At 40.8% G+C, this 15246-nt stretch overlaps 1 protein-coding gene across 1 annotated transcript; it reads right to left on the reverse strand.

The window, feature by feature from the left end:
- Window positions 1–623: 623 nt before the first annotated feature.
- Window positions 624–2407, reverse strand: LOC147635960 (7-deoxyloganetin glucosyltransferase-like). Its single transcript, XM_086801379.1, has 2 exons — window positions 1796–2407; window positions 624–1651 (listed from the first exon to the last, which is right to left on the reverse strand). The coding sequence occupies exons 1-2, from the start codon at window positions 2292–2294 to the stop codon at window positions 717–719; spliced, it is 1434 nt and encodes a 477-aa protein (XP_086657505.1). The 5' UTR covers window positions 2295–2407; the 3' UTR covers window positions 624–716.
- Window positions 2408–15246: the final 12839 nt, after the last annotated feature.

The raw sequence follows: 15246 nt of genomic DNA on the forward strand, positions 1-15246 counted from the left end.
CCTGTAAATACATACGTAATTATAAAATACATTAACACACATGCATATATAATTTTAATTAATATTAAATTCAATAGGTGAGACACATAATAAGTTGTGGTCACTCTTAAATAAGTGTATCTTATATACAATATCGTTTGTTTTTTCTTTACAATGAGAGAGAAAGAGATAGATACTTATACGTTGAAGTTTTCATGAAGGTGCCCTTTAAAACAAAAGAAGACCCCTATTTTTTCTTTCAAGAAAATTATTAGGTAAGAAGGGATAGCTCTCTTTTCAAATATTAAAACGACATGAGATGAGAAAATTCAAATTTGAGAAAAGGACGACGTGAATCTCTCTTGGCTCTATCTCTCCTGTCCTTTGGCCACATGGAAAGGGAGATAGCTAAAGAAAGTGACATGTGGTAGGGACAGAAGCTTGTGTTTAATAGAAGAGATCGATACAGATAGGAGTGTAAGAACAAACAAACATGCGATCATTGAGTAGTAGAAAGATGGCACAACTGTTGCACGAAGTTAACTAAGTTCGTGTGAGAGTTGCCTCCATCGACTATAGTAAGGTGAATGCTTGAGTTCAATGAACAATGAATTGAGAAATATCAACCAAACGACCAATGAATTGAGAAATATCAACCAAATGAAGAACATTGAGAACTTGATAAAGTAATAGCATTTTCGAATGTAAATGGGAGGTAGGATAATTCTAAAGATGGATCACTGCGTTGTAGAAAGATGGCGCAACCGTTGCACGAAGTTAGCTAAGTTGGTGTGAGAGGTGCCTCCATCGACTATAGTGCGGCGGGCGACGTGCTTGAGTTCAACGGCCATTTGCGTGGCCTCTTGGTTCGCCATGATATCTTGGACGGCCTTCTGCACTGCCTCCTTCGTAAAGCTTCCGTCCTGTTGTCTCTGCAGCTCAACCCCGATCTTCCATTTCTCCACTATGGACCTAGCGTTGGACCTCTGCTCGGCAGCTCTCGGGCAGGTCACCATGGGCAGCCCCTCCCACAGACTCTCCAAGGTAGAGTTCCAGCCACAGTGTGAAAAGAAAGCCCCCACGGAGGTATGCCTGAGCACCTCCGTCTGAGGCGCCCATGGCACGATAAAGCCCTTACCTTGAGCGACGGTTCTCTCCATGAAACCGTCTGGCAAGCTTTCAGACAGGGAGCCATTGGATAGGGAGTCGGCCCGGACGACCCAGAGGAAAGGGTGCCCGGCGGCCTCCAGGCCGAGGGCCATGGCGTGGACCTCGTGGGGGGTGAGCTTGGCGATGGTGCCCAGAGCCACGTAGACCACAGAGGAGGCCTTGTGGTCGTCAAGCCATTGCAAGCACTCGCTCCTGCTGGCAGGTTCATCGGGTTGAGCTTGGGAGGGGGTGTGGAAGAGTGGGCCCACTGAGTAGATGGGGAACCCCTCGGCCTGCAGCGCGTCGAAGACGCTGCTCTCCACCTCGTACAGAGAGTGAACCAGAATAGTGTGCGCATCCCTCACACGTGAGAATGACTCGAGCATGAACTGGAATTCAGGATGCGAGAGGTCCGGTGATACGATAAACTCGTGCGGCAGGTCGGTGACAGGAAAGGGACGAAGCCCTGGGATGAAGTCAATCAGAGGCGCCTCCACGTTCCAAGAGTGCTCCGTAGGTCGATCTACACACAGCACATCCAACAGGGCGAAATTCCTTAGCTCAAGCAGCAAATAAAAAAAGGCAACGTAATCAGTCTTCACGTGTGTGTGTGTGTGTGTGTGTGAGAGAGAGAGAGAGAGAGAGAGAGAGAGATTAGCGCACTTACCCTTGAGGGGTAGGTGGCCTCTCGAGATGAGCTCAGGCAGATAGGCGCCCATGGCGTAGACGGTGGCAGTAGAGGTCCAGAACTCCACCCTAGGCAGCCCGACTTTGTCCGCCAAATCCTGTGTCCAGGGTACAAAAGTGTCGGAGATAATGCACGAGATGGGGGGTAAACCAGACCCCTGCTCTTTGGCCACGACCTTCTCAGTGAGGAGGCGAACGGCATCTTGGAAGCACGGAACTGCCGAGATTATCTGCTCGACAGTGGGCACCTGGTCCTCTTCAGTGGGCAGGCCGTCCGGGACAACTTCCACACGGATCGAAGCACAGTGTAGAACGTCCGCGAGCTTGTCGCGCTTGTGGGCGAGAGAATAATAGCGTCGGGGGTACCCAAATGTGATCACGAGACCCTTGTGGGCGGACAAAGCTTGGGCGAAGCGGAGTAAGCCATTGATGTGGCCTTCTGCTGGAAAGGGTACCACCAGAACATGCACCTCCGCCATAGCTCAGAAGCTGGTGAGCAAGAGAAGCGGTTTCCCTGTGTTTTTTCCGCTTTCAATAGTCAGCAGGTAAGGTTATGAATGATCACCTACTGCAGCGAACAAGACGTGGAAACGCCGATGCTAGTTGCGTTATCTTCGGGTCCAACCGACCTAGACCAGTCAACATGGGAAGAGGTCTTTTCTTTTTTTCTTAGGAAAGAGATTCTATACAATAAGATCCTGAAAAAAGGTTTTATATATATATATATATATATGTATAGTCCTTAGCGAACAAGACGTGGAAACGCCGATGCTAGTTGCGTCAACAGGTCTTTTCTTTTTTCCTTGATTCTATACAATAAGAACCTGAAAAAGGTTATATATATATATATATATATATATATATATATATATCGAGGGTTCTATTGTCTTTTGAGCAAACCTAAAAAACGAACGGGGCGTGGTAAACTAAAAAGAAGACCACTATAGAAATGGGTCTTTGTTGTCCCCCTAAAGATTCCTTGCTTATTATTTCGTCTCGGAATCTCCTTTAAATTTGTTACACTCAATTTCAATTTCAATTTTATCTTGTTACATTCAATTTCAATGTCAATTTTATCATCCATTCGTGGTGGACAAATACTATACGAAGAGGGTACTAAAAAATAGACTTCCAACTTCAAGTCTATAAGTTATGTGATAACGCGGTTTTCGCTACACAAATTTGAGCAAACAGAGTACAATTCTAAGTGAATTCACAAAAGTATTGAGCTACATTAAAAATAGCCTCGGAAGCTAATGAACAAACACATAAAAACTCTAAAGTAGTTGGTAAAAACTATGGAAGACAATGTCTAGAAGCTCAACCATAGATAATCATGCAGAGTCACACTCATCATCAATAACCAAATGGCGGATGTGGCGTCACTCCTTATGTTCCATCTCAAAGCGTGGGTCTTCACCCATGGTTCTTGCCATCGCTCCCGCATACTGTGTGTGCAACTAACTTCGCATTGAATTCAAAACAAAAACAAGTTTTCAGGCATCACAAACAAGTTTGTACATTCCAATTCCTATCCCACACAACCTCGTCATCAAGTTGTATCAATCATACCTCATTAGAGATACGGCCAATTCACTATCACCACATATACAAAAATGACTAGCAACGTGGCATCATTAAAAAGGCTATAGCAACAAAACTATGTTGACCATATAGTGAGCTAATAATTATTGGAATCCATAACCAAAATCATAGGTATCCATATAGCAACGTGGCATCATTAAAAAGGCTATAGCAACAAAACTATGTTGACCATATAGTGAGCTAATAATTATTGGAATCCATAACCAAAATCATAAGTATCCATAATGCAAACCATCATGAAATCCGCAATAAGAGAAAGCAAAGAAATCACAAGTAACAACCAAAAAAACACAATTAAATAGTCACCACGGAAAGTATAAAGAAGGTGAAGATGCTCATTAATCGTACGGATTATCTCCCGTATGCACATCAAGCTCATCGTTTATTTAGCAGCCTGTGAACTGCTAGCCTTCCCCCCATGTCTTCCCCACTTCCTAGCAAGAAGCATGGGTTGCACGTATGATGACACAAGTCTCTCATCCCTATCCATCAGGGGACACACACGTATCTTTAAACATGCCTTGAGAATAGGGGTTGTACAACATCCCAACTCAAGGCAAATACCATCACGACAGAAAAATAACTCTAGAAAGCAAGCCACAAATGTAATGCTCCTCTCCAAGGCTCCACGACTATCCTCCCTGATAGCTCTCTAGTGTGTGATACCTCTGGCAAATAGTGGTAAGCCACTGAAACCAAAGCCCACATATGTAGAGCCTTAAAGAATGGAAAACTCTTCAAGAAAAACAAAGGAGGTACCATCCCTCGTCTATGAACCACAAAGAGCATAGAGGAAGCACAATGCAAATCAAGAAGGACAAATAATGCAAATCAAGAAGGACAAATTCTTAAACCAAAGACAATGCCTCATTCTAGCATTAAGCACATAGTTATAAGCAACATTGGGAATACTACCTCTATTCAGAATCCTCCACTGCAAAAAACAATCATTGGATTATAACCATTTGCAAACTAAAAGATTCAAAGCAAGCAGGGAGAATATATACCTCCCATGGATGCCATAATCAACAACTAGCCTAAATTAGAGAGTGTCGATACAACCAAAGAAAGTCCATATTGCTCATGGTCCTTTGTGATAGTGTCCCAAGGAGGCCTAGAGATGGCACCGTGTAGAACATCTCCAAAGGGAAGGTCCAAAAATACAAAACATGCCACCCAAGACACAGACCTCCCTTTCCTAGCATACTCCCGACCCTACGCTTTACACCTTTGCTTATGCTTATGTATCTTCGTGTACGTTGGAATTTTCATTCCTCTCAAAAAATCCCTGCTAATAGAAATGTAGTCACCAATAACAACTAGACACTTTGGATCATCTCCCAAAAAATCATCCACAAGCATATAGACTGATATACATAAATGGTCGCTTTGATATGACCCTCTCTATATTAACACCACTCGCTTCTTTGACATACAATAACACATAAAATATTCCAAATAAGATGTTTAAGAAAAACTGATTAAACAAGTTGTGGAAGGCCATTATAGATGACACTTACCATGTCCGGATACTGTATCTTTAGACACCCTAGCATCATCATCCCTAGAGATTGTCTGTGTTTGCATCTGCATACCTTGGACACCATGACCTTAGGACCATAAAGAAACAGATAACTATCGTAAGTAATATCCCAACACAAGAGGTAAGCAAGCTTTTCTCACCTCCCTCCTATGAGACATTTGCCTTCTCCACCACCTTCTTAACCACCCTAGGTTGCTCTTGCGAAACCTGTGCACCACTTCTCCACCACCTTCTTAACCACCCTAGGTTGCTCTTGCGAAACCTGTGCATGGAGCTCCTTCTCCCTCTCCAATGCTTGACCCTTCTCTAGGTCCATCCACCATGGAAAACCCACTTCAAGCATCCATGCATGGGCGGAGGATACATACCATTGGTCTCATTTGCAATCACTAACCACTTCTTTGCTCTTATTGGTATAGTGTGCAAATGACTCTTATCTTTCAAGTAAACAAAGTATCTGTATGTATATACATGCACACACATCACATCAAATTTTATAGCAATAAACTAAGAATTAGATAAGATCCCACTCTACTCTTCAAAAAGTAGATATTCACATTAGATGATACTTTTTGTAAACTAGTCTTTGGGCTACCATCTAGATCAAATCAAGCTTCTTTAGCACCTTCGTTTAGCACCCTTTTTCTCCTTTTACTCTCCACGAGTATCGAAAGGAAATAAGTGTTTCCTCTTCTTAGCCTTAAACTCTTCATAGTACAGTTGTACATCAAGGAATCTTCGAGGACCACAACTTCATCAAGAACATCTAGAAAATCTCTAAGCAAATCCCAAGCTCTGTGTAATATTTTTTCTAGAATCACTTCTCTCTGAAGCTAACTACAAAAATAAAAACATAGTTGTGCAAGCACAACCCACATATCAAAACGAGAATGCATGGAGAGCATATGCTAGAGGCTAATACAATAGGGTGTCATGTGTGAATCCAAATTGCAATAGAAGGCTACAACTTACTGTCTGTATCATATGGTGTCCTCGAGCAAGGTCAAACATAGATTTAGTGGTCTTATTCGCCTCTAGCAAAGACAACTAATAAATTTAGATTCAATGGGGACATCACACGTAGAGCAAGCAGGTTCAACTTCTCCAAAGTTGCATATCTATCTGCTCCCCATTTCAGAGACCATACTTTGACCTGCCAGTCTCATCACCATGCTTAAGATCAATTATATTGAGAATCTAAATCAAACAAAAAAGATAGCACAGAGATAAATAAAATCTTGAGCACTTGTTTCAAAACTTGACATATTTTATTTGAGGCTTGCAAGTTGACATCTCCAACCACAAATTACTCATGCTATGCTTTAAATTTTCAAAAAAGTTAGAGACAACTTCTCTTTACCTTCCCAATTCTATCACCGTATCGAGTGGCCAATCCCTCAGTCTCCTTTAAAGAGAATACGGGGGAGAGAGAGAGCTTGAGTTTCTTACAAGAAAACACACACACATAAAATATGTCAAAACTTGACATATTTTATTTTAGGCTTGTAAGTTGACATCTCCAAACACACATTACTCATCCTATGCTTTGAATTTTCAAAGTTACCTTCCCAATTCTATCACCGTATATCAAGTGGCCAATTCCTCGCTCTCCTTTAAAGAGAATGCGAGAGAGAGGGAGAGCTTGAGTTTCTTGCAAGAAAACACACACACACAAGAGAGTACAAGACACGAGAGAGAGATGGATGGCTGAATTTTTTTCTATCTTCTTCTCTTCTCTACTACCATATAACTAAAAGATAAGAGTACATATACAAAGGGAAAGTACTCTCTTATAATAACATACAATAGTCGGTCCATAGTGTGAACCTGACTATATGAGTTGGCGCTATAACTATGCCATAATTATAGTACTCCAAGTGGCTGTCACACAGCCTATTATCCCACTCATTGGCAATATATCAACCATAATCTCACCAACCATGCAAGTGACATAGGTGCGGAAGCTATCACCCAGGTGGGTCATCAATGTTCATCGTAGAACTAGTAAAGCATCTCAACACTTCTCCTCGAGCTCAACTCTACACACTGCACTCCAAGTAAGCTCGATTACTAGCTAGTTGTATGCTACTCATGTTGTCACAATAAATGACAACTGCCCTATCCACAAGCTCACCCATATCACCAAGTAGCTTATGAAATCAAGCTATCTCACAAGCTGCCATAACAACACCCCTATACTTTGCCTCTATACTCGACAAGGCAATTGTTGGCTTCTTTTTAGTGCTCCAACTCACATCAGCACTCCTAAATGAAAACATAAAACCACTGATAGATCTCTTGTCTGCAATACTATTAGCCCAATCAGCATCTGTGCATCCATGTAGCTTTATCTCTATACTAGCCTCATAGAAAAGTCCATAATCAACTGTGGACTTTATGTAATACTGGTAGATCTCTTGTCTGCAATACTATTAGCCCAATCAGCATCTGTGCATCCGTGTAGCTTTATCTCTGTACTAGCCTCATAGAAAAGTCCATAATCAACTGTGGACTTTATGTACATGAGAATCTGTCTAGCTGCATCCAAGTGTGGCTTCCTAGGGGCTTACATAAGCTGACTCACAAGTCTAACAACATAGCTTAAGTTTGGCCTAGTAATGGTGATCATGTAGATCAAGCTAGCCACTATGCGCATGTATGTAGTGGGGTCCTTTAAAAGTTCACCTATTTCTATGGACAGATTTGTGTTCTGCTCCAATGGCACTAAAATAGTCTTACAATTTATCATACCATCCTTGGACAACATGTCCAAGCCATACAACCTCTGCAATAACAAAATGCCATGAGGTGATCTCACCACCTCTATGCCTAAGAAATACTGCAACTCACCCAAATCCTTCATATCAAACTTTTACTTCAAAAGCCTCCTGACATCATGTATGTCAACATCACTATCACCAGTGATAATCAAGTCATCCACATAGATAACTAATAGCATGATCCCTCTATCTTTTTCACATAAAGTAAAAAAACTACATTGGATATCTAAAATCCAATGGTAGCAAGATACTCCTCAATCTTATTTGACCATGCTTTGGGTGCCTACTTCAAGCCATACAAGGCTTTGCGTAACCTGTATACAAAATCTAGGTGTCCATCACTCTCATAACCTAGTGGCTGCATCATGTATACTTCTTCTTTTGCAAATCACCATGAAAGAAGACATTCTCTACATCCATCTGAGGTAAAGACCAACCCTTTACTGCAGCCATAGAAATGACATCTCTCACGGTTTCCATTCTTGCAATCGGTCTAAATGTCTCTTCATAGTCAATGCCATAAGTCTGTGCATAGCCCTTAGCAACCAATCTTGCCTTATACCTTCTCACTGAACTATTAGTGTTATGCTTGACCTTATACACCCGCTTATATCCAATTCCTTTCTTTCCTTAGGCAAAGACACTAGCTCCCATGTTGCATTTGCATCCAATGCTGGCATTTCCTCATTCATGACATCTTCCCATTTTCTATTTTCAAGGGCCTGCTCAAAACAAGTGGGCTCCAACTCCTATATTTCTTTGACCATGTAAGCATAATGATGGGATGTATATCTATCATCTCTCAACCTATCAAAATAGGCTACCTAACCCTCGTAGACTTGCGTACACTTGGATCACTGTAGGTGTCCTCAAACCAGCCTTGGTTCTCCTTACACCAGGAGTAACCATAGATGAAATGTTAAGCTCCTCATCAAGGGTCTATTAAGAGCCGCTAGAGTCACCATCCACATATGAGTAACATACTGATAGATTAGGAACAAAAGGTTGACCTACCTTTTCCTTTCATTTATGTGATACATACATACCTACATCTGTCCTCAATCTGCCTGACCATGGACTAACATTGGATCCACTACTAGAGGAATCTCTAGGTCCACTAAGAACTTATATTTTCTACTCTACATGTGGTGCAACATTAGCACTTCTTACATCTACATCTTCGGTTGCCTTCACTTGGTGGTGCATATCAGCTACTCATCTCGTCAAAGACAACATCTTTGCTTACTCGCATCTCACAAGTGGTAGGGTTATAAACATCTATAACCTTTTTGCTTCATAGCATAACCAATAAAGATGCATTTCTCTATCTTTGGATCCAACGTTGTTCTTACTTCATCTCATGAACATGCACATATGCAATACACCTAAACACTTTTAAGTGAGACACATCCGATCGTATGCCTATAAACTTATGTTCATGCATTATACCATGAACAGCTCTGGGTGTCCTGTTCGTAATGTACACAACCAACTATTATACTGCTTTTACCCAAAAATAATGTGGCATATTCTTTTTAGCCATCAAGGCACGTGTCACTTTTGTAATTTGCCTATTTTTTCTTTCTTGCAACACCATTCTATTACAGAGCATACTTGCTTGAAAACTATCTCTTAATTCCCTGCTTTGTCAAGAAATCACTAAACTCATTGGAGAAATACTCTCCCCCATCATCTGATCTCACGCATTTCATTTGCTTGCATTTTTCATTCTTGTCATTTTTGTTACCCTTTGCAACCAAGTGACACTGATTTTTGAAGTCTTACACAAAACATCCTTGAGGATTAAACCTCACTTGCAAACCCTGCTCAACCATCTATCCAATAGAAACCAAGTTCTTTGTAATATTTGGAACATGAAGTATATCTGCCAAGTACTTCATTTTGTCATCTTGCATAGACAATGGCACTTTACCAACATGAGCAATGGGATGCATAGTATCATCACTTGTTTCTACATGTCATTCTACTTTTTATAGCAGTCCTTTGCCATGTGCCATGGTTTGCCACAGTAATAGCACTCTATGCTATTTGCACTCTGATTTCTTTGCTAACCACCTTGGCCTCTTTGGCTCCCCCTACCTCTAGACTGGCCTCTTCCACCTATGTATGATTACTGCTATGCTACGAATCATTGGACTGTTATTGTCCATAATTCTGATTTCCTTGTTGGCCACCACCTTGACCATGACCTCTACCTGTATCTCTACTTGAATTAGAGTAGAAGGTCTGTTCTGATGTGTTCTTACTCTGTGATTCAAATAAACACTCACCAAATCATCATCTTCTATTGATACATTGATAGACCCAAGAGATTCAATAACAAAATGGGTGCATGTTAAAAGCTTGGACAGCAAGCTTGTGAAAAAGAGAGGGGACTCTCTCTAACTAGCAATGATGAAGGCCATAGTGGCCTGCAAAGGCAAAGAAAATGTTTGGATGCCTCACTTGGGGGGCAATCTTGGAGCATGGACTGAAAGCTCTATGGATGAGCTTATGCAACCAACAACTATGGAAAATTTTATGAAAGCTTTGAAAAACCTCAATAGATAGAGGAAGTATAAAATGGCAAAGAAGATGAAAAGGTGCAGTTGCATTAGGAGGTCAATTGGCCCGTAGAATGGCATCCTTGGCTCAGCAACACAACTCCTTACCTCTAGTACAGGCAGTGGGGGCACTTTTTTGAAGATAATCTTGCTTGTGTGGATAGAATTAGATGATACTGCTATCTCAAATAAATTTGTGTGGTGTAAATAAATCCAAGCTTAAGCCCCCATTCACATGCCAAGGTCTAACCACATTCAAAATTCTCTCCATCTATGCACTATTTACACACGTGCTCATGTTTTTGACGAAGGTATACATGTTTTTGTACATGTAATTTTTTAACTCCCTCCATCGCTCGAAAACAACGAAAAGCCGTGGTGTTTTTTGACCATTTTGGATGGGTGCCCTACCCTTGCCTTGATGCATTAAAAGGATTATATTTTCTCTTAAGCCAGATTTATGAGGATCCCTTGTCTGAGCCCGCGGGTGCTCGAAATGGTTTGTAATGTGGTGTGCATTGAGTTGTGCACGCATAGGCGTCACACTTCATGGGTTGGCTCCCACCCAAACATTTATGTTCAAATTGGACTCAGTGGTTCGCTGTGAGAAAGTGGGCTTCAAATAGACTTCGTGTCTAGGATGGTAGACACATGCACACACACTTATTGAAAACTCCAATTTGCATTGAGGGGGAGTGTTGAGATTGGCAATGCCAAATTGTTGGGGTGGTGAGATATGAGTTGGTCAAATCGAGAGATTGTATGCACACACCCAAGTTTACATTGAGGAGGGGTGTTGAAATGTGCAATGTAAAATGAATGGGTTATTTGTTTGAGTGTGGGAATGCACCCTAGAGGTGTAAGATATTGTGCTAAGATAAGAATGCCACATGTGATATTGTATGGTGTGTGAGTGTTGACCAAAATATGCTGACCAAAATAGTGGAAAAGGGAGTGCCACATGGCATGATGACGTGTAAAGTGGGATAAGGCTAGAAGGGCTATATCATTGTATGGTTCATTGTGAATGCAATAGAGATCTTGTATTAAGTATGCAATCTCTCTCTCTCTCTCTCTCTCTCTCTCTCTCTCTCTCTCTCTCTCTCTCTCTCTCTCTCTCTCTCGTCATGGAGTTTTTAGTGTGGTATAACCCACCTTAATCTTATGCTTAATCTTGTGTCTATCACCATGATCAATCCCATATTAGGATTGTTGACAAAAATCATTAAAGTACAAGCACCAAAAAATATTTGAAGCATGCAACAAAGATAAAAACCCTCCAATTGGTAAATAAATGCTTCATAGAGCAACAACTCATTGTACACAAGCGTTCCAAGATACCTACGAGTAAGAGGGTACCATGGCTCGACACCCTTAGTGTATCTAAGCTATTAACCTCCTATCTCTCTTAGGTAGATCCTTTAAGTAGTCCTCATGAGATTAGCAACACAAATGTTTGCATAATTCACTATATTATCTTGCAATTTTGTGCCAACCAAAGCATGTGTATTCAAACAAAAAATAAAATAAAATAGTCTCATTGAGGAACAAGACTACATAATACAAATTTTGTCATAGTCTCCTTTATTTTCTAAATAAATGTCCAAAATTTTCTCATCCATATTTGAAACATTTTATATTTAAAGAGAAACAAGCAAATTTCCCAAAAATATATTCAAAGAGACATTCTATATTCAAAGAGTTATCTTCTAAATTTTTAGATAGTAAAGTCCATAAATACACAAATGAACAAAGATAAAGATATACTCACTAGTTCATCCCTTGCAAGTTTGATAGAAGCGCAATCTCACTAACTCTTGTCGGATCTATGATGGTACACAAAACATGGTGATGCTTTGCCCTTGTATTTGAAAATCTCTCTTTTATGGTAGCTTTCCAAGCCACTATTCAGGGGTTCCCTTCCCAAACGTAAAACATCCTACTTGTAAGCATGTACAATTTAGGGATTCTCTAAATGTCCTCCTCAAACTCCTTGTTGACGTCTTGCCAATAGGATCCCAGACTGCTATTATGTCTTCACTTATCATTGTGCTCTCTATCACATGTCCACATGGACACTATGAAGGCACCCTTTTTTGGCATATATTTTTCCTTACCAAATGCTATCTTGAAATTCGACACATCATTTCTCAATTGATCCCCTCACCTATTAGCCTGCAAAAAGTGGGATCATTGGACATTGAAAACAATTAAAAAGCTTGGTTTTTTGCATTATATCTTCTCCCCTATCCATATAATTTTGTTCTCATTTCTTTTATCATTAGATGGAGGAATCTCAGATTTCATAACATATGGAACAATTTGCATGTTAGCTTCTTTTGGGGCTAGTTCATCATCCACCTCATGTGCTACTTGCAATAAAACCATCAAAAGTCTGGCTTTCAACTTCTTCATCACATCCTCTTCTTCTTGGAAATATGTCTCTACCACTCTACTAATCTCGTCTAAACTCTTTGAGGGTAGAGGATCATGATCTGTATTCCTCCACCCTCTTCCTCTTTTTCCATGCTTTCCTCCACCTCCCTTGGATAATAGACACAATTCAAATGTTATGAACATAATTGAAATTGGAATTGGAATGTAACATGGCATACATATAACATACATATCCATCTGAGCATTCCAAGCTTACAGCAGCCATAAAACATCACAGAGAGCATTTCCATTGTCATATCCATCAGAGCATTCCAAGCTTATAGGCATAAAACATCACATAGCATTTCCATTGTCATATTATGTGGCACCCCGAGAAAGACCCCAAAACAAACATATCCACTAGAGCACTACCATTTCCATGTTATGATACAACCCGAGAACGATGCCATCATTGCCAGCTATTATGACCCCTCGTATGGCATACAAATTCATTAGAGTTTTGCCATCATATGGCATACATATGGCTTAAATGGCCCTCAAATCTTTTCCCTCATATTAAGGCAATGGTTCCACTTGAAAAATGGCCAAGGGAGACCATGTCGGCACAGCCTCCCTTGCCCCTATTCTGTTATGCTTAGGGTGTCCATAGATATACTAGTGTGCCAGTCACTAATAAAATGAGTGACCTACACTCTAATTCTGTATAATTATACACTCTAATTCTGTATAATTGAAAAAAGATAGGAAAATTGATGTTTAATATGGATGCAAATTTCCTGCAAAAGAGCATGCACAATCAAAAAGATTGAAATTAGATACCAAGTATTAGGAGATGTAGGCCATGTATGGAAAGGCTTGTAAAAACATATGATATTCTTTCCTTGTGAAATAGTAAAATTTCTATCATCCCAACACACGTGGTGTGGTTTGTACATATACGGGGTAGCATTGATGGGCACTGCAAATGCATCTTGGACTACCAAATGCATGTTGGACTACCAAAATTACATGGATATGTGCAATGGGGTGGTATCCATGGCTACCCTTGTTCTAGCATCTATAATGCAAGCTACAAGGCATTAAGGTAGTAGATGTAGTGTCTATGGAGAAATAAAACTTTTGCGCCTGCTTGCTTCAATTTTTTCACCGGAGGCACTACCTATGCGAGTGTCAATCCCTTGGCATCCACCATATATGACCTTTTCTCTCCACAACAAAATGGCCAAGGGAGGTCGCGCTAACACAACCTCCCTTGGTCATTTGTTTTTGTGGAGAAAATTCCATGGGCAAGCATGGTGGATATGCCATGTATTGTGCATATGCTATGGCCATGTAAAGTGGCCTGACAAATTCCCATGTGCCTCACACATCAAATTCCCCATGGCATATATTTAAAAAAATGCCCTGATGAGGCCGCGTTGGGCAATATGTTTTTGTGAAATTCATGGAGCTATGCATTTTTTATACATGAATTTCGTGGATCCATGCCTCCTCACATAGTAAACAAGATGGCTGCCATAACCAGAGATAAACATGATGACTTCCATAACCAGAGATGAATAAGATGACTTCCATAGCTAGAGATTTTCCCACTTTTGTGTCAAAATAAAAGCCCTGAAGGAGGCCACACTGGCGTGGCCTCCTTCAGGGTTCTTTTTTGTGTGTGTGCATGGGAGATTGTCACTTCATGCTATGGTGGTAGGCATGGAAAACAATGCCATTTCATTATAAGAGAAAGGAGTTTCTCTACTTGGCTAGAGGCCATGGGGGTTTCACTGAGCTCTTCATTTGGACCATGAATGGCTATCTCTTCACATAGTTGAGAGGGTGAGTACTAAGCGAACCAGATTGGAAAGATGAATCATAGTATGCATGATGAGAACATCAAAATGGTGGATGAGTCATGGTAAAGCTCTTCAAAAGAGAAAGAGTCTGAACTTTATTGTGGGAAAGAAGTTTTATATTCAGCCCCGCAAGGTTGAAATTCTAAAGATGGATGAAAAATAAGCTTTATTGGGCTAACCGCAATGACATTATTAGAAGAGGACCCACGGATGCTCAATGGCTAAGATGTGTCGAAGACACAAATAATTCTCTAAGACTTGGGGAGAAGAGTTAAGCCAGATAATGCTACAAAAACCTCAAGAACCAAAAATCAGCCAAGAAACTCCCAAGCTCATAAGATGGGAGAGAAGGAAGCAAAACAAAGCATTGGTTGAAGCTAAACAAGAAGTTAAAAAAGGCACTGGTAGGAAAGGAGGATCATGAGGAAGAGCCTAAAAGAGTTATTATATGCCAAGCATGCCCTCACCACACAAGTCCAAGCGCTACTCGAGCAGATAGAGTCCTAGAAGCAACAAATGCTAGATGAAAGATCACGCCAAAAATAGTTATATAGGGTGCTCCCCAAGGAGAGCTGCTAGTGCATACAAATCCTTACTCAATAAGCTGGGAAAGTTTCTCCTTGATTTAAATGGCTTCAAGGAGAGACATCTTATAGGGTGTTTTTGAGACAAGTTGAGCACCACGGATTAGCTCGATG

The sequence above is a fragment of the Cibotium barometz genome, chromosome 8, assembly GCF_041138505.1.
Source record: "Cibotium barometz isolate CiBa-2024 chromosome 8, ASM4113850v1, whole genome shotgun sequence".
NCBI lineage: Eukaryota > Viridiplantae > Streptophyta > Polypodiopsida > Cyatheales > Cibotiaceae > Cibotium > Cibotium barometz.

What these genes read in the sequence shown, in the direction of transcription:
- LOC147635960 (XM_086801379.1), bottom strand. Translation starts at nt 2,294, where the DNA reads ATGGCGGAGGTGCATGTTCTGGTGGTACCCTTTCCAGCAGAAGGCCAC. An exon ending in AGGCCACCTACCCCTCAAGG is followed by an intron (nt 1,652 to 1,795) that starts GTAAGTGCGCTA and finishes TGCTGTGTGTAG; the next exon opens with ATCGACCTACGGAGCACTCT.